Source organism: Entelurus aequoreus, linkage group LG22, assembly GCF_033978785.1.
Source record: "Entelurus aequoreus isolate RoL-2023_Sb linkage group LG22, RoL_Eaeq_v1.1, whole genome shotgun sequence".
Taxonomy (NCBI): domain Eukaryota; kingdom Metazoa; phylum Chordata; class Actinopteri; order Syngnathiformes; family Syngnathidae; genus Entelurus; species Entelurus aequoreus.
The window spans coordinates 3,690,727-3,709,509 of record NC_084752.1 but is presented as its reverse complement, the minus strand read 5'-3'; the positions used below and the strand labels follow the sequence as shown (position 1 = coordinate 3,709,509).

At 36.8% G+C, this 18,783-nt stretch overlaps 1 protein-coding gene across 2 annotated transcripts; it reads right to left on the bottom strand.

Annotated features, from left to right (window-relative positions):
* Positions 1 to 3,016: 3,016 nt before the first annotated feature.
* Positions 3,017 to 16,923, bottom strand: anp32b (acidic (leucine-rich) nuclear phosphoprotein 32 family, member B). Of its 2 annotated transcripts, none has more exons than XM_062033112.1 (7): positions 16,678 to 16,923; positions 9,433 to 9,582; positions 9,229 to 9,351; positions 5,671 to 5,863; positions 5,477 to 5,592; positions 5,319 to 5,394; positions 3,017 to 3,766 (listed from the first exon to the last, which is right to left on the bottom strand). In XM_062033112.1, the coding sequence occupies exons 1-7, from the start codon at positions 16,732 to 16,734 to the stop codon at positions 3,681 to 3,683; spliced, it is 801 nt and encodes a 266-aa protein (XP_061889096.1). In that variant the 5' UTR covers positions 16,735 to 16,923; the 3' UTR covers positions 3,017 to 3,680. The 2 variants fall into 2 exon arrangements, with proteins under 2 accessions (XP_061889096.1, XP_061889097.1); XM_062033113.1 differs by having other exon boundaries at positions 5,331 to 5,394.
* Between the last annotated feature and the right edge of the window lie 1,860 nt (positions 16,924 to 18,783).

Genomic DNA, 18,783 nt, shown 5'->3' with positions numbered 1-18,783 from the left:
TGACTTTTTGTCTCATAATTTGGATTTATCATTTCGAATTTTATCTCCTGAATATGGTATTTATGTCATATTTAAGACTCATAATCATGACTTTTTATCTCACAATTTCGACTTTATTTCATAATTTTTACTTTTTAATCCTAATTTCGATTGATCACATTTCAAATAATGTCAAATTGTATCTCATTATGGATTTTTATGTCATAATTAAGTCTCATAATTAGGACTTTTTATCTCATTCCGACTTTATCTCATAATTTTGATTTATCTCGTAATTTCGTTTTTGTTTTTTAATCATGACTTTTTATCTCATAATTTGGTTTTATCATTTCGAATTTTATCTCATGAATATGGTATTTATGTCATATTTAAGACTCATAATTATGACTTTTTATCTCACAATTTCGACTTTATTTAATCATTTTTACTTTTTAACCATAATTTCGATTTATCACATTTCAAATAATGTCAAATTGTATCTCATTATGGATTTTTATTTCTTAATTAAGTCTCATAATTAGGACTTTTTATCTCATTCCGACTTTATCTCATAATTTTGATTTATCTCGTAATTTCGATTTTTTTTTTTAATCATGACTTTTTATCTCATGAATATGGTATTTATGTCATATTTAAGACTCATAATTATGACTTTTTATCTCACAATTTCAACTTTATTTCATAATTTTTACTTTTTAATCCTAATTTCGATTTATCACATCATTTCAAATAATGTCAAATTGTATCTCATTATGGATTTTTATGTCATAATTAAGTCTCATAATTAGGACTTTTTATCTCATAATTTTGACTTATCTCGTAATTTCTATTTTTTTTTAATCATGACTTTTTAACTCATGAATATGGTATTTATGTCATATTTAAGACTCATAATTATGACTTTTTATCTCACAATTTCAACTTTATTTCATAATTTTTACTTTTTAATCCTAATTTCAATTCATCACATCATTTCAAATGTCAAATTGTATCTCATTATGGATTTTTATTTCATAATTAAGTCTTATAATTAGGACTTTTTATCTCATTCCGACTTTATCTCATAATTTTGATTTATCTCGTAATTTCGATTTTTTTTTTTAATCATGACTTTTTATCTCATGAATATGGTATTTATGTCATATTTAAGACTCATAATTATGACTTTTTATCTCACAATTTCGACTATTTCATAATTTTTACTTTTTAATCATAATTTCGAATTTCATCCCATAATTGTGGCTTTTCATCACATAATTAAGACTTTTCATTTTACAATTAAGACTTTTTATCTCATAAGTATGACTTACCATTGGGGTATTTTTTTTTTAGTGGCGTGGCGTTGGGGGAGGGATATCCAGAAGTTGCTGCACTCAACTTGTTACTTTTGAGTCACTATAAAAAATATATATAAATTCCAAAGCTGTAGTGAGATGTTTCCTGTTCACTTCTCTTTTTTGCCTTTGGTCTTAATTTGGTGTCTAATTTGGCATTCATCAGGTCATTGTGATCTCAGGGCATTCAATCGTTTGCAACTGAACTGTTTGGTTTGTCTTAGAAGATTCATTCATTTTTAACACGCATTTTCTAATGCATTTTACATCAGTTAAAAGCTTGAAATTAGCAACATTTTCTACTTAAGGAGAATTTGTTAGGTGAAAGAAATTCCGAGGTGTCTTGAGGTTTCCGAGCTTGCGTAGCCGTCATTGAACGCAACACGTAAGATGACGTCACATCGCGGGAGTGACACGTCAAAGTGTTATGGCGACCGTCTTGAGACGAAAGAGGCAAAATGTTACTTTTTTTTTTTTTACAGGGAAATGTATTAATAGTGTCTTTTTCGACGTAAAAGTGAAATAACGGTGAATACGTTTGTGGTGGGACGCTGTTTGCGTTTGAAACGCCAATATTCAGTATAATACGTTTCAAAATGAGCACGTCGAAAGGACAAAGTGGCGGTTAGACGTACATGTTATACTTTCTAAAATTAAATACTTAATATTACTTTTTTTTTTTAAATTCATATTTACTTAGTTGCGTTTTGTATTAAATGTGTCTACTAAAGGCGGGCTAGTTTGCGTGTGTGTAGAAAGGCCCCCATCTTTGCTACGTTGTTTGAGAGCAGATACTATTAACATTTTAATTTAAAGCTTAAAAAGGTGATAAACTTCGATTAATTGGGTTTCTGGCTGGAAGGGCAATTTAGAAATAGAAACAATTTAGGGGGAAATCTTACTTTGCCATTCATGCTTAATCATAATCATCCCAGTTTTTTTCTTACGTGTCTTGTCACTGCAAAAAGTCAGTGTTCAAAAACAAGAAAAAAAGTGAGGGGTATTTTACTTGAACTAAGCAAAATTATCTGCCAATAGAACAAGAAAATTCGGCTTGTCAAGACTTTCCAAAACAAGTAAAATTAGCTAACCTCAATGAACCCCAAAATACCTTCAAATAAGTATATTCTCACTAATAACAAGTGCACTTTTCTTGGTACAAAAAAAATTAGACCTTTTTGCTCAATATGTTGAAAAATATTCTTAAATGAAGTAAATGCTAGTGCCATTATCTTGACATAATGATATGCGCTCGGCATCATGATTTTTTTTTAATGCTTGAAGTAAGAAAGTATTACTTTAAAAAAGTGGTTTTCTACTTGTGAGTGTTGATGACACAGCTTTGCAACAGTTGATATTCTAGTTTCAAGCATGTTTTACTCAATATAGCTCATCAAATCTCAGCAACAAGCTGTAATATCTTACTGACATCATTTAGGAGCAAAACCCTTAAAACAAGTAAAACACTCTAACATAAAATCTGCTTAGTGAGAAGAATTATCTTATCAGACAGAAAATAAGCAAATATCACCCTTATTTGAGATATTTCATCTTACTTAGATTTCAGTTTTTGCAGTGTAGTCATTTATACAAAAATATATTAAGCTAATATACCTTTTTGCAGTGTATGCAGTTGCATGTTTCTCTCCTTTAAAACAACAGAGGATGGAAAAAAAATGCACTAAATGTTAACATTTTATTTACAAACTTGTTTTATTGTCATACAGAAAGTAAAAATGTAGCTACAACCTTGGATTTGTGCAACAGGTGGCCACACCGAAACAAAAATAGTATGGCTCACTGGTTGCACAGCTGCTATAGCAATAATTTTATTGGGGTAGGGTGGATTGGGGTGGGGAGTAAACGGAAAACAGACAAAATAATACAAAAAAAAAACAAAAAAAACTTTAAACCCAACAACAGCGATGACAAAATGAGAAATTTCCGCCAAACAAATTCAGGAAAAAGCACAGACCCAAAACTAGAACAGTCCCAAAGTCCTCACACGGAATACATAAGGGGATTTGACAGTGAAAATGTGGAATGCTAAGTGGTGGGCTGCCTGAGAACCTTGGGGCTGTTAGGGGGATGGTTGGGGGGGCTTGTAACTCAGTTCGAAAGATGGAGAGGGGAAAAAAAAAGTGGGTTTAGGGGGAGGACGGTGGTTGTTCCACACGACCCCACCCATCCAGTACAGTCTTGCCCCAAAAACAGAGCTCAGAGCTGGGGAAGGGGAAGAGGCGGGTGGTGGGGGTTGCAAGTTGTAGGAGGGGCGGACGTTCGGGTTTGTGGGGGTGGGGGGGTGCGGGTGGATGAAGAGGAGGTCGGTCGGCTCTCATTTCGCTTCTAATCATCTTCTTCATCGTCATCATCGTCCTCTTCGTCATCTGGGTCTCGCTTTCTCTTCTCGCCTTTGTGGGCATCGGCCTCCGCTAAAAACAACAATGCAGACATGTTTGTGTTATTATTGGTGCAGGAGAGGCATGTTTAAAGAATAATTGACGCAATGTTACAGGCTAAATATCTGTTCTAAAGTACCGTATTTTTCGGACTATTAAGTCGCAGTTTTTTTTCGTGCGACTTATACTCAGGAGCGACTTATGTGTGAAATGATGAACACATTAGCGTAAAATATCAAATAATATTTAGCTCATTCACGTAAGAGACTAGACGTATAAGATTTCATGGGATTTAGCGATTAGGAGTGACAGATTGTTTGGTAAACGTATAGCATGTTCTATATGTTATAGTTATTTGAATGACTCTTACCATAATATGTTACGTTAACATACCAGTTGGTTATTTATGCCTCATATAACGTACACTTATTCAGCCTGTTGTTCACTATTCTTTAGACATTTTAAATTGCCTTTCAAATGTCTATTCTTGGTGTTGGCTTTTATCAAATACATTTCCACAAAAAATGCGACTTATACTCCAGTGCGACTTATATATGTTTTTTTCCTTCTTTATTATGCATTTTCAGCCGGTGCGACTTATACTCCGGAGTAGGGATGTCCGATAATGGCTTTTTGCCGATATCCGATATTCCGATATTGTCCAACTCTTTAATTACCGATACCGATATCAACCGATATATGCAGTCGTGGAATTAACACATTATTATGCCTAATTTGGACAACCAGGTATGGTGAAGATAAGGTACTTTTAAAAAAAAAAAAGATAACTAAATTAAAAACATTTTCTTGAATAAAAAAGAAAGTACAACAATATAAAAACAGTTACATAGAAACTAGTAATTAATGTAAATGAGTAAAATTAAGTGTTAAAGGTTAGTACTATTAGTGGAGCAGCAGCACGCACAATCATGTGTGCTTACGGACTGTATCCCTTGCAGACTGTATTGATATATATTGATATATAATGTAGGAACCAGAATATTGATAACAGAAAGAAATGGGGGGAGGGAGTTTTTTTGGGTTGGTGCACTAATTGTAAGTGTATCTTGTGTTTTTTATGTTGATTTAATTAAAAAAAACCGATACAGATAATTAAAAAAACGATACCGATAATTTCCGATATTACATTTTAACGCATTTATCGGCCGATAATATCGGCAGGCTGATATTATCGGACATCCCTACTCCGGAGCGACTTATAGTCCGAAAAATACGGTATTTGTAAGGGACAAGAGGTAGTTGGAGTTGGGGGTTAAATCACCAAAATGATTCCCGGGCGCGGCGCCGCTGCTGCCCACTGCTCCCCAAGGGGATGGGACAAATGCAGAGGACAAATTTCACCACATCTAGTGTGTGTGTGACAATCATTGGTACTTTAATCTTAATCTTTAAAAATGGATGGATGGATGGTAACTTATTTAAACTGTACCAGCAGAAACAACAAAACTTTGCTCGTTCCTCCTGTGCAGTTCCATTTAAATCCTGCAGGTGTCAGCAACACATTTTAATCTTGACTAATGGAGAAGCAGACCAACACGTAGAGACAAGTTTCCACACAACAGACCTTCTTTATTACCTTCGTCGTCCTCCTCATCTTCCTCCTCGTCATCAACTTCCCCGTCCGGTCCGTAGTCTTCCTCCTTGAGGTGAGTAAAAAAATAAATAAAATTAGACGCCGCAGCAAATGCGGCATCTTCTCCTCCTCCTCCTCCCATGCTTCACCTCATCCTCTCCGCTGACCTCGTCGTCGTCCTCGTCTCCCTCTACCTCCTCCTCATCTTCCTCATCGTCGTCTTCCTCGTCAAAGTCCTCCTCCTCTCCGTCCTCGTCTTCCTCATCTGTGAGTCAAGTTAGACACATTTTGTAGACGCATTCTGGTGACAATTGTCTCTTCTCCAGAGTCGCGGTCGCCCCACCTTCGTCGTCATCGTCATCCACGCCGTCTCCGTCCACCTCTCCGTCAGAGTCGGAGGCCTCCTTGTCCTCGTTGTCATAGCCGTCCAGGTAAGTGAGCTGGGGGAGGAGTTTGAAGACGCTGTCCTTGTAGTCGTTCAGGTTGGTGACTTCACAGTTGAACAGGTCCAAACTTTTCAGGTGTTTCAGCTTTTTCTGTGGATCAAACAGCAGATGGTTGTCATTTTAATGCATCGTCTCCATGTGCAGCTTTTATAGCAGTAAATATTTAACTATCAAGTCTCACTCTTGCAGTACCGCCTCCACTCTGCGGGTGGCAACAGCGGGGCTTACACGTTGTAATGTAGCAGGCGACTCACATTTCAAGAAATATGAGGCTCAAAAACTAAGTAAAGTACCGTAATTTCCGGACTATAAGTCGCACCTGACTATAAGCCGCACCAGCTAAATTTAGGGGAAAATACAGATTGCTCCATATATAAGCCGCACCCGACTATAAGCCGCAGGGTTTTGATGTGTAATTAGCGTAGTATATAGGGGTTCCTGCTACCACGGAGGGGATTGTCGGGACAGAGATGACTGTTTGGGAACGCAAAGCGTCCCATTTATTAACAATAAATCTTTCAATCAAACTTTCACATCTTTGACATGGCAAACAGCATTCGTGCAGAGTACAAATAATACAACGGTGCAAAGTAATACAAAGTGCTCGCCTGTACGTTATCAAAATAAGCAGCCTACCGGTATATGAAAAGTCAGTCTTTAATCATTGTGTCATTGTCTTCCTCCTGCGTACTAAAACCACCCAAATCCTCTTCGTCGGTGTCGGAGAAGAACAGGCCGTAAATAAGCCGCACCCGCGTATAAGCCGCAGGGACCAGAACGAGGGGGAAAAGTAGCGGTTTATAGTCCGGAAATTACGGTACTCACTGACAATTGTACTTGTACCAAATATAAGGCCATCGACTCAAAAACTAAGTAAAGTACTCACTGACAATTGTACTTGTACCAAATATGCATTTACCTGCTGCAGCAAAGGTAATAAAAAGATGTATTATTTGTGCCGCTGCTTAGAAGTTTGGGCGCTGCACCGTATCTTACACGAAAAGTGAAAGACAGGAAGTGGTCCTTGCTTGATGCATTTGAACAGCAATGGAATAGAAGCTGTCTCCCAAAGAAAAGTTATTTATCGTGGGTGCATACGTGCTATTGTAGAAATAAAATAAACACAAAACAGCAAAAATATTTAACAAGAAAAAGATTAAATGTTCATGCTAACACAAGGATTTATCTTTTAATACATTTAATTTTTTGAAAAAACGTTTAAAAAAAATGTATGCATATGCGTCCGACCATTTACCATTTTTCCTACGCTTTGAATGCTGCGGGTTTTGCTTTATAATAAAACTTTACAAGTTAACGAATGTAATTAATCACTAAATATGTACCAGTGCAGATTAATCACCCAATTTATTTTGAGCGCACATGCTCTGTTATTTTACCGGCGGATGGTTACCTGAAAGGCGGCAAATAAATCATATTTACATTTTTTAAAAAGTTTGTGTATGACGGCATTCTGACAATAGAATTGGATCTGCCTGAAAATATTGGGGTATTTTTATTCCAAGTTTATTTAAATTAATTTCCTATGATTGGTTTATCCATCCATCCATTTAACTGCTTGTCCCTATTTTTATAAATACATATAATTTGTCAGCACTAATAATTACACAATATTTTTCTTTCTTTTATGGTTTCTAACTGGACTGTGTGCTACTAATTAGTACCTTTTTGGTAAACAATTGTCTTTTTATGGCTATTCATCACTATGCAATTTAGGTAGAGCTGTTTTATAATAAATGTGGTGTTTTATAACGTATGTATATGTGTAGGGGCTGCATGATTTTGAGGAAAAAAAGTAATTGCGATTTTTTCCCCTCAAATTGTGATTTGTATTTTTTATACATATAAATGCACAAAACTGCCAAAATAACGAGTGAAGAAAAACATGTTACTTTTAAACTGTCATTCAACATATTCTTGTCTCAAAGTGCCACACATTAGAACAATATGCAGTAATTTACTTAAAATATGTAGCTTTATGCAGACAGTCTCAAATGATTGGTCTACATCATGCTTTTAAACTGAAGACACAGGTGATAAAAACTATAGCGTGATCATAATGTACCGGTAATCATAATATTACATTTGAAAAGGACACTTATATTTTTCATTACTGTAGAATTGCTTACCATTGTACTGTAAATGGTAGGTAAAACACGTTTGGTTATCTTAAATAAATAAACAAAAAAATCAAATCAAGTCACGTCTGTAAGCAAAAATTTAACTTAAGTAAATATTGAAGATCTTAATGTGCATTGCTCGATTGGAAAACTTATTAGGGCAAGGCCAAGCATGCACTTTAATATTATTTTAATCATGTAAACAATACAGCGGTACACAAACAGGAAGCAATTTTACTGAATAAAAACCTTTCTAGCACATATATTATAAAAAACAAATAATGGGTGCCAGTCTAAACAAAAGTCCATATTATAGTAGAAGTTTGTACACTTTGAACTAGGGGTGGAACGGTATACAAGAATTTCGGTTCGGTACGTACCTCGGTTTAGAGGTCACGGTTCGGTACAGTAAGAAAACAACAAAATATATATTTTTGGGTTATTTATTTACCAAATTTGCAAAATCTTCCACCAAAAACATTTTTCTTAGTGGAATATTTGATGTGAAGTAATTTGAACCTTGGATAGGTCAATAATTCATAATAACATTGATTTTGATTCAATATTATGTTTTGAGCAATGACAGTTTGAAAGAAAAAAAAAACAGCTTTATTTTATTAGTCAACATTGCAACTTTTTCTAAATTACATTTAACCTTTTTTATTTCACTTTGGTTATGTTTTTGTTTATTTTAATAGTATTTTTAGAATGTGCCGTGGGCCTTTAAAACATTAGCTGTGGGCCGCAAATGGCCTCCGGGGCACACTTTTGACACCCCTGCTATAGATAATAAAAAATTAAATGTGATAAATCTATGGATAAAAAGCAGAGCCTGGCGACGCATGCGCGTTTATCATAACTCTCTCTCTCTCTCTGTCTCTGCCCCTCCCTCACCAATGCTACTGCGCGCACAATTTGTTTTTAACCCCTTCTTAACCCTGAACGTACATTGAAAATACACGCAACCCTAACTCAAAATCCCGGACATTTGAGGCATTTAAGAAACTCCGTCCGGACAGCCCTGCAAAAGAGGACATGTCCGGTGAAAAGAGGACATATAGTCAGTCTATCGTAGCGCCGTCGCTGCTAGCATGCCGTGTGTTGTGCCTCGGTGTGCATTGTTTACACAACGTGCGTTACGCTACTTAATATGTCCGTGTGGAAACTCGTTCGGTACACATACGAACCGAACCGAAACCCCTGTACCGAAACGGTTCAATATAAATACACGTACCATTACACCCCTAGTATGATGACAAGAGTTTTTATTTTGAGTCCGATGTTGCTTTGGGAAAATGAGAAATAAATAGTACATACCAATGGTTCCAAAGTGCTGATTTCTTTCAATGTGTTGCCGCTCAGGTTTAGATGTGTGAGGTTGGGGAGTTTCAGCGCTAAGACCTCTAGGCCGCCACTGATTCTGTTGTCGCTCAACTCCAGCTGAGAGAGAGAGACAGAGCGATAGGAAAAATGAGGTCTGGACTTATGATGTTTGTCCACATCCAACTTCTTGCCCCATACCTTTTTGAGTTTTTCTAGTTTTGGTATTTTGGAGATTGACGTTATGCCGACATTTATCAAACTGAGGAACGTCAGGTTGACAAACTCATCTGTGAGGCCTTCAATGTTTCCATCGTCCGTTCGACAGTTGTCTAGGACGAGTTCATGTACCTGAAAGACAGTAAAAATGATTAGAAGGTGACAATACTCACTGTTGGAGAGATATTCATTCAACCCAATGTTTGTTGATACTGTGATGTGTCTTCATCTGATAGAGAGCACAAAAGTAAACATTAAATACCCCATCCAACAAGTCAAGTTGTAGATTGAATCAGTGATTCTCAAATTGTGGTACAATACGCGGGCTCCATCTAGTGGTACGCCAAACAAGTCTATAAACTTGTACTGTATATGGAATATCATTGTAGATTTTGTGCTTTGTGTGTAAAACACCTGCCTTGTTTTTATTGAATACTTAGGCCTACTACGCTGGTGTATTTTAATGTGGTGTACTTTGAGAGCCGTGAAAAAAGTTTGCGAACCACTGGATTAGATAGATTTTACAGCTAGATATGTGTGAGAAATGGACGCATTAGGGGCAACTTGGGCAAGCGGTAAAAAGGTACAGGAAGTTATTTAAAATATTAAAGGAAAAGTGCTTCTTTTCATGTTGGTTATGTTTTTTTACTTTACAGTGTACTTTGATGGCTAACATGGTGTCATATTGCACCATTGAACCTATAGTTCTGTAGATTATGTACAAAATGCAACTATTGAGAACACACTGGTGTCATGTTTTGTTTTTTTAAATAATGATTGTGATAACCAGGCTGTACAAAAACACTTAGCTCATCTCTGCTGAAAGACAATTTAAAAAAATGTTAGACAAAATGTTAAGAGCGTGGTTTATCCTGGGTAATACAACACAACAGAGCTTAGCTCAACTTTTTAACACAATCTTAGCTCAAATAAAATTATTATTATGGAAAACATGATTTGAAAAGCAAATGTCTTACATTTTTCTTAAACCAGGGTTTCTGCAGGTATCAGCAAATCTAGTTTAATGCTTTTTAATGCAACTTAAAAAAAAAAAAGCCTATGTTCTGCTGCAAATTGTTATCATACTCAAAAGCATACAATTGTTTGTACAGACAAAATCTGCGGTCCCCTCCAAGGTTTCTCATTGTATCCCATTGGGTTGAGTTTTTTCTTGTCCTGATGTGGGATCTGAGCCGAGGGTGTCGTTGTGGCTTGTGCAGCCCTTTGAGACACTCGTGATTTAGGGCTATATAAATAAACTTTGATGGTTTGTCCCTGGTATAACAACCAAATAGAGCACAGTCCCACTTTTTTAAAACATCCTTTGCTAAAATATGATTATGAAAAACATGGTTTGAAAAACACAAGTGTCCTACATTTTTCTTAAACTAGCCCCTTGCAGTCAAAAAAGGTGGTTGAAAAGGGGAGGTTGTCTTATATTCAGCGACATCTTATATTTGGCCTACTGTATTTTTCCCATTTTTAACCACTTCAGAAGGGGGGTATTGTAAAGAGTTCCAGTAAATTGAAACTTCACTAGCTCGTCAGTCTTGGACAACAAAAATAGTTGTAGTGAAAATGTCATAATTAACATGGTTTCTCTCTAGTAAAAGACAAAAAATGGATGATATATTCGCTTTTAAAAGCACCTCTATGTCAGTCTTAACAATCACAAGTTGATCAATTGTTCACCAACTGGGTAAGCCCGGTGGCATCTTCCCCTTTAAGATGCAATGATTTTAATCAGCTAAGCTACATGCTAAGCAGCCATTACCCCCTTTTAGAAACGTGCAGTAGACGCCGAAGCCCGTGTGGACGCCAGTAGCCCTTGCTACAGCGACGGAAAGGATGGCGAATACACCCTTTTTAATACTGACTTTTTGCCCCTTTTTTCACTTTAACCGGTGTTAAGGAGTACTCATTGTTGTTGAGACACATTGTCAATTTGTTTTAAAGGTTTTGGGACGGTATAGCTCGGTTGGTAGAGCGGCCGTGCCAGCAACTTGAGGGTTGCAGGTTCGATCCCCGCTTCCGCCATCCTAGTCACTGCCGTTGTGTCCTTGGGCAAGACACTTTACCCACCTGCTCCCAGTGCCACCCACACTGGTTTAAATGTAACTTAGATATTGGGTTTCACAATGTAAAGCGCTTTGAGTCACTTGAGAAAAAGCGCTATATAAATGTAATTCACTTCACTTCACACTAAAGTAAAAGCGGCGAAAATTTAGTGAGCGAGAAAAAACAAAGATGGAGACTGTTCCTTTCTTCCAGACCTTCAAAATAACTTCATTATCCTAAATATGTAAACAAACAGCAAGGTTTGTTAGCAAAAGTTGCACTTCAGTAAATACTGAACATCTTTTAAGTGCTGTTTTCCTCATTTGGAAAAACTGGGTGGGATGGTTTGTTTTGTTGTTGCCAATTGCATTCTTACAAATTTGTAATGCTTCTTGACATCATATTAAATGTTTTTTAAATAGAATTTAAGGCCTTATTTTTCGCAACATTGACCCGTAGAAACCCTGTAGACTACCCCTCGCATCAAAAAAGGTTGTTAAAAAGGAGGTAGGTCTTATATTCAGAGACGTTTTTATATTATGCATTCTGTATTTGGAGGTTTGTGAAGACTTCCAGTAGCTAAAAACGTAACACTAGCTCCTAATCGTTGGACGACAACGGGAAAAATAGGTGTAGTGAAAATGTCAGAAATAGCATGGTTTATCCCTGGTATAACAGCCCCACTTTTCAAAATATCCTTGCCTAAAATATAATTGTGAAAAACATGTGTCCTACATTTTTCTTAGACTAGCCCAGTGGTTCTTTACCTGGGTTCGATCGAACCCTAGGGGTTCGGCGGAGGTCAAGACACACCCGACTCATCATGTAAATAAAAACTTCTCCCAATCCGCGTATTGCGGATACGGCAACAGCAGAAGTCACACTGATTTGCAAGTGTGTAATTTGTTGTGAGTTTATGCACTGTGTTGGTTTTGGTGTTTGAACAAGGTGATGTTCATGCACGCTTCATTTTGTGCACCAGTAAAAAAAAACATGGTAACACTTTAGTATGGGGAACATATTCACCATTAATTAGTTGCTTATTAACATGCAAATGAGTAACATATTGGCTCTTAACTAGTCATTATTAAGAACTTATTAATGCCTTATTAGGCATGGCCTTATTATAACCCAAACCAAATAACTCTAAATTAAGTCTTTGTTACTTAGAATATGTTCCCCATACTAAAGTGTTACCAAAAACATATAACTTTGTCTTGAATTTGAAAAAAAAACATTTTATTTTTCACTAAGGAAGGGTTCGGTGAATGCGTATATGAAACTGGTGGGGTTCGGTACCTCCAACAAGGTTAAGAACCACTGGTGTAGTGAAAATGTCAGAAATAGCATGGTTTATCCCTGGTATAACAATCAAATAGAGCACAGCCCCACTTCTCAAAATATCCTTGGCTAAAATATAATTGTGAAAAGCCCGGTTTGAAAAACACAAGTGTCCTACATTTTTCTTAGACTAGCCCCTTGCAGTCAAAAAAGGTGGTTGAAAAGGGGAGGTTGTCTTTTTATTTAGCCACATCTTATATTTGGCATACTATATTTTTCTCATTTTTAAACGTTTCAGCAGGGGGGTATTGTAAAGACTTCTAGTAAATAAAAACTTCACTAGCTTGTCAATGTTGGACAACAAAAATAGTTGTAGGGAAAATGTCAGAATTAACATGGTTTTTCGCTAGTAAAAGACAAAAAATGGATGCTATCTGCTTTTTAAAGCACCTCCATGTCAGTGTTACACATCACAAGTTGATCAATTGTTCGCCAACAGGGCAAGCCTGGTGGCGTCTTCCCCTTTAGCATGCGATGGTTTTTAGTCAGCTAAGCAGCCATTGCCCCTTTTTAGAAACGTGCAGTAGTTGTTGAGACATATTGTCAATTAGTTTTCAAGTAAAAGCGGCAAAGGGCGACACAAAGCGGAAATTGAGCGAGAAAAAACAAAGATGGAGACTGTTCCTTTCTTCCAGACCTTCAAAATAACTTAATTATCCTAAATATGTAAACAAACAGCAAGGTTTGTTAGCAAAAGTTGCACAGTAAATACTGAACATCTTGGAAGTGCTGTTTTCCTCATTTGGAAAAACTGGGTCGGATGGTTTGTTTTTTTAGTTGCCAATTCCTTACAAATTTGTAATGCTTCTTGACATCATATTAAATGTTTTTTAATACCAATTAAGGCCTTAATTTTCGCAACATTGACCTGCAGAAACCCTGTTAACTACCCCTCGCATCAAAAAAGGTTGTTAAAAAGAAGGTAGGTCTTATATTCAAAGACGTTTTGTATTATGCATTCTGTATTTCCCCTCAATTATTAAACACTTCAGAAGGGGAGGTTTGTGAAGACTTCCAGTAGCTAAAAACGTAACACCAGCTCCTCAGTGTTGGACAACAACGGGGAAAAAATGTGTAGTGAAAATGTCAGAAATAGCATGGTTTATTCCTGGTGTAACAGCCCCACTTTTCAAAATATCTTTGGCTAAAATATAATTGTGAAAAACCTGGTTTGAAAAACATGTGTCCTACATTTTTCCTAGACTAGCCCAGTGGTTCTTAACCTGGGTTCGATCGAACCCCAAGGGTTCGGTGAGTCGGGCTCAGGGGTTCGGCGGAGGTCAAGACACACTTGACTTATCGTGTAAATAAAAACATCTCCCTATCGGCATATTATGGATACGGCAACAGCAGAAGTCACACTGATATGCAAGTGTGTAATTTGTTGTGAGTTTATGCACTGTGTTGGTTTTGTTCTTTGAACAAGGTGATGTTCATGCACGGTTCATTTTGTGCACCAGTAAAAAAAACATGGTAACACTTTAGTATGGGGAACATATTCACCATTAATTATTTGCTTATTAACATGCAAATTAGTAACATATTGGCTTTAAACTAGTCATTATTAATTACTTATCTAGGCCTTATTATAACCCTAACCAAATAACTCTAAATTAAGTCTTTGTAACTTAGAATATGTTCCCCATACTAAAGTGTTACCAAAAACATACAACTTTGTCTTGAATTTGAGAAAAAAAACACTTTTATTTTTCACTAAAGGAGGGTTCGGTGAATGCGTATATGAAACTGGTGGGGTTCGGTACCTCCATCAAGGTTAAGAACCACTGGTGTAGTGAAAATGTCAGAAATAGCATGGTTTATCCCTGGTATAACAACCACTTCTCAAAATATCCTTGGCTAAAATATAATTGTGAAAAACACAAGTGTCCTACATTTTTCTTAGACTAGCCCCTTGCAGTCAAAAAAGGTGGTTGAAAAGGGGAGGTTGTCTTATATTCAGCCACATCTTATATTTGGCATACTGTATTTTTCTCATTTTTAAACGTTTCAGCAGGGGGGTATTGTAAAGACTTCTAGTAAATAAAAACTTCACTAGCTTGTCAATGTTGGACAACAAAAATAGTTGTAGGGGAAATGTCATAATTAATCTGGTTTTTCGCTAGTAAAAGACAAAAAATGGATGCTATCTCCGCTTTTAAAAGCACCTCCATGTCAGTGTTACACATCACAAGTTGATCAATTGTTCGCCAACAGGGCGAGCCCGGTGGCGTCTTCCCCTTTAGCATGCGATGGTTTTTAGTCAGCTAAGCTACAAGCTACATGCTAAGCAGCCATTGCCCCCTTTTAGAAACGTGCAGTAGACGCCGAAGCCTGTGTGGCCGCCATTAGCCCATGCTACAGCGACGGAAAGGATGGCGAATACACCCTTTTTAACACTGACTTTTTGCCCCTTTTTTCGCTTTAACCGGCGTTAAGGAGGACTCATTGTCGTCGAGGCATATTGTCAATTTGTTTTAAAAGTAAAAGCGGCGACACAGAGCGGAAATGTAGTGAGCGAGAAAAAAACAAAGATGGAGACCGTTCCTTTCTTCCAGACCTTCAAAAGACGACAGAATGACAACATGGCGACTCCTGAGAAACAGTATGCCGCTCCGAGCATTTCAAATAACGACACATGTTTGCAAATAGCCATTGTCTATATATTAACGAATGACCATTCGCTGTGTTGCATACATTTGTCCATGTTTACAGACATGCGTGAGTAAGATGAAAACGTCGAGTTTTTGTCTGCCCACGCATGACGCGCGGTGTGTCCGGGTCTCGTCGGCCCACAATCACATTTAAATAATAAGGCCAACAACAACCCGAGCCACGATTTTAAACGGCGAAAACGCCAACTGATCAAATTGCAGCGAGCATAATGAGGTGGTTGTTGTATTTACACCGTTTGATCGTTTTCTGCCTGCTTCGCCAATATGGCGGGAAGAGGATAAGTTGGGAGGCTGCTGCGTTCAAAGACCATCATCGCGTGTTGTGAACACCGAATCTATACGAATAACACGCTTATAAATGAGTACAAATGTTTACTAATGACATACTGTACAGTATTATACGCGGATGCTGACTTATTTCAGGGGGGTTGCTCTCCCCGTACACTCCCCTCTCAACTTGCTTTCCAACAAATCAAGTAGGAAAATACAGTTCTAGTAAATAGACACAAGCGTGTGAATAACACGGTCAATTGAACGCATCGCTTGTTTTTTCATGCGTTATCAATGACGAGTGCGGTTATAGCCTTAATAGTATTACAATTCCCGACTTCGGGGTGGAGACGGTGATTTTTAAAACCTTTCTACCAAAACGCTATCATACCTGGAAACGTCGGCTGGTTTTGAGTGTTTTTTTTTAAAGGGCGCCCTCGTTGAGCGGTTAACATGCTAGCAGCAAACATGGCTACCCACTATATGGCCGGAGCGAATGCACCAGCATGGGCAGCACGTTAAGGTCCGATAACAAGGCGGCAAAGCAAGTTTACGGATACTTCCAAGAGGGTCGATATGGACCGACAGTGAATAGAGGAGAGGCTGCTACGAAACGGTTAAACAAAAAAAAAGCACCGCAATAACGCCAGCGAGCGGAGGAATTGTCGTCTCGGATAAAGTAGCGAGTGAACGCAGCTTTTCCTCGATACACCCGAGCTCTCGTCCCCCCACTACTTCAAAAAAGACGACAAATTAATGCTTTTTTTGAATCAGAATCCACAACATGTGGTCAGCATTACAGGTCAAAGCACGGGGGGGAAAAAGTAGCAAGCTAAGCTAAAGCCAATGCTAGGCTTGAAAAACTCAAAAAAAAGGCACGACTCACTTCAGACGGTGCCCTGTTTCTTCGCTCCAATTGGATCCTCTCTTGAATAAACACCATTACCGCTGGAAGTCAAACTTTTCCTCTCTCTCTCGGGTGTTTTTGGTGCGTGCGTGTGCCGGGATCGTCGGTCCGAGCGTAGAGATGCCCTAACGGAGGGAGAATATAGGGGACTGTATAATGAAGTGAGCCACCGCTAAGTTAGTCGGAGAGGAGAAACCATGGAGGGAAACGGGACTGAAACAAAATATATGCTCAACAGCGCCCCCTTTGTCCAGAAACGCCCATCGCCGCCTAAAGGGGCAACGGCGGCCTCAAAACAACACTTGTCTGTGGTGCAATTCATATCTATCAGGGAAGTCCCTTATAATAATAATAATAATATATTTTATTTGAAAAAAAAACACTTTACATTGATCAAACAACCTCAAAGTGGTACAGTGTATTGAAAAAAACCCAATAATAATAAAAAGAGAATAAAAAAATAAATAAAAAATAGAACAGCCTAATACAGTGGTTCTTAACCTTGTTGGAGGTACCGAACCCCACCAGTTTCATACGCGCATTCACCGAACCCTTCTTTAGTGGAAAATAACATGTTTTTTTTCAAATTCAAGACAAAGTTATATGTTTTTGGTAACACTGTAGTATGGGGAACATATTCGAAGTAACAAAGACTTAATTTAGAGTTATTTGGTTAGGGTTATAATTAGGGATGTCCGAAAGTGGCTTTTTGCCGATATCCGATATTCCGATATTGTCCAACTCTTTAATTACCGATACCGATATCAACCGATATATACAGTTGTGGAATTAACACATTATTATGCCTAATTTGGACAAACAGGTATGGTGAATATAAGGTACTTTAAAAAAAAATTAATACAATAAAATAAGATAAATAAATTAAAAACATTTTCTTGAATAAAAAAAGTAAAACAATATAAAAACAGTTACATAGAAACTAGTAATTAATGAAAATGAGTAAAATGAACTGTTAAAGGTTAGTACTATTAGTGGACCAGCAGCACGCACAATCATGTGTGCTTACGGACTGTATCCCTTGCAGACTGTATTGATATATATTGATATATAATGTAGGAACCTGAATATTAATAACAGAAAGAAACAACCCTTTTGTGTGAATGAGTGTAAATGGGGGAGGAAGGTTTTTTGGGTTGGTGCACTAATTGTAAGTGTATCTTGTGTATTTTTATGTTGATTTAATAAAAAAAACAAAAAAAACCCAGATACCGATAATAAAAAAAACGATACCGATAATTTCCGATATTACATTTTAACGCATTTATCGGACATCTCTAGTTATAATAAGGTCATGCCGAATAAGGCATTAATAAGTACTTAATAATGACTAGTTAAGAGAATATGTTACTATTTTGCAATATTTTCTCTTAAAATAATTACTTTTTCATGTAAAATTATGACTTTTTAATGTAAAATGGTGACATTTGTCATAAAATTCTGACTTTTATCACAATATTGCCAATTTTTTTGGTGTTCTTGTAAAATAGTGAAATTTTGTGAGTAAAATTATGACTTTTGTCATAATTTTGCCAAGTGAAATTCCAATTATTATTATAATATTGCCAACATTTTTCAAGTTTTCTTATAAAATTGTGACTTTTGTGGAGTAAAATTACGACTCTTCATAAAATTGCCAAAATGTTAAGCTTGTCTTGTAAAATTGCGACTGTTATTGAGTAAAATTCCAACTTTTATTATAATATTGCACAAATATTCTGATTTTCTCTTAATATTTTGACTTGCACTGAGTAAAATTACGACTTTTATTATAACACTGCCAAAATTCTAAGTTTTTCTTGTGAAATTCCAACTAATTTTTCACAACAAGCTTTTTTATATTTACATAGTTTGTATAAATTATTAATGTTGAAAATACAAATCTTTATATATCTAGAAAGGGTGGTCCTAAAGAGGTAGGCATTTTTCGGAGGTCTCAAGAAGGTAACATACAATATGTTCCCCATACTAAAGTGTTACCATATTTTTTTTACTGGTGCACAAAATGAACCGTGCATGAACATCACCTGTTCAAACAACAAAACCAACACAGTGCATAAACTCACA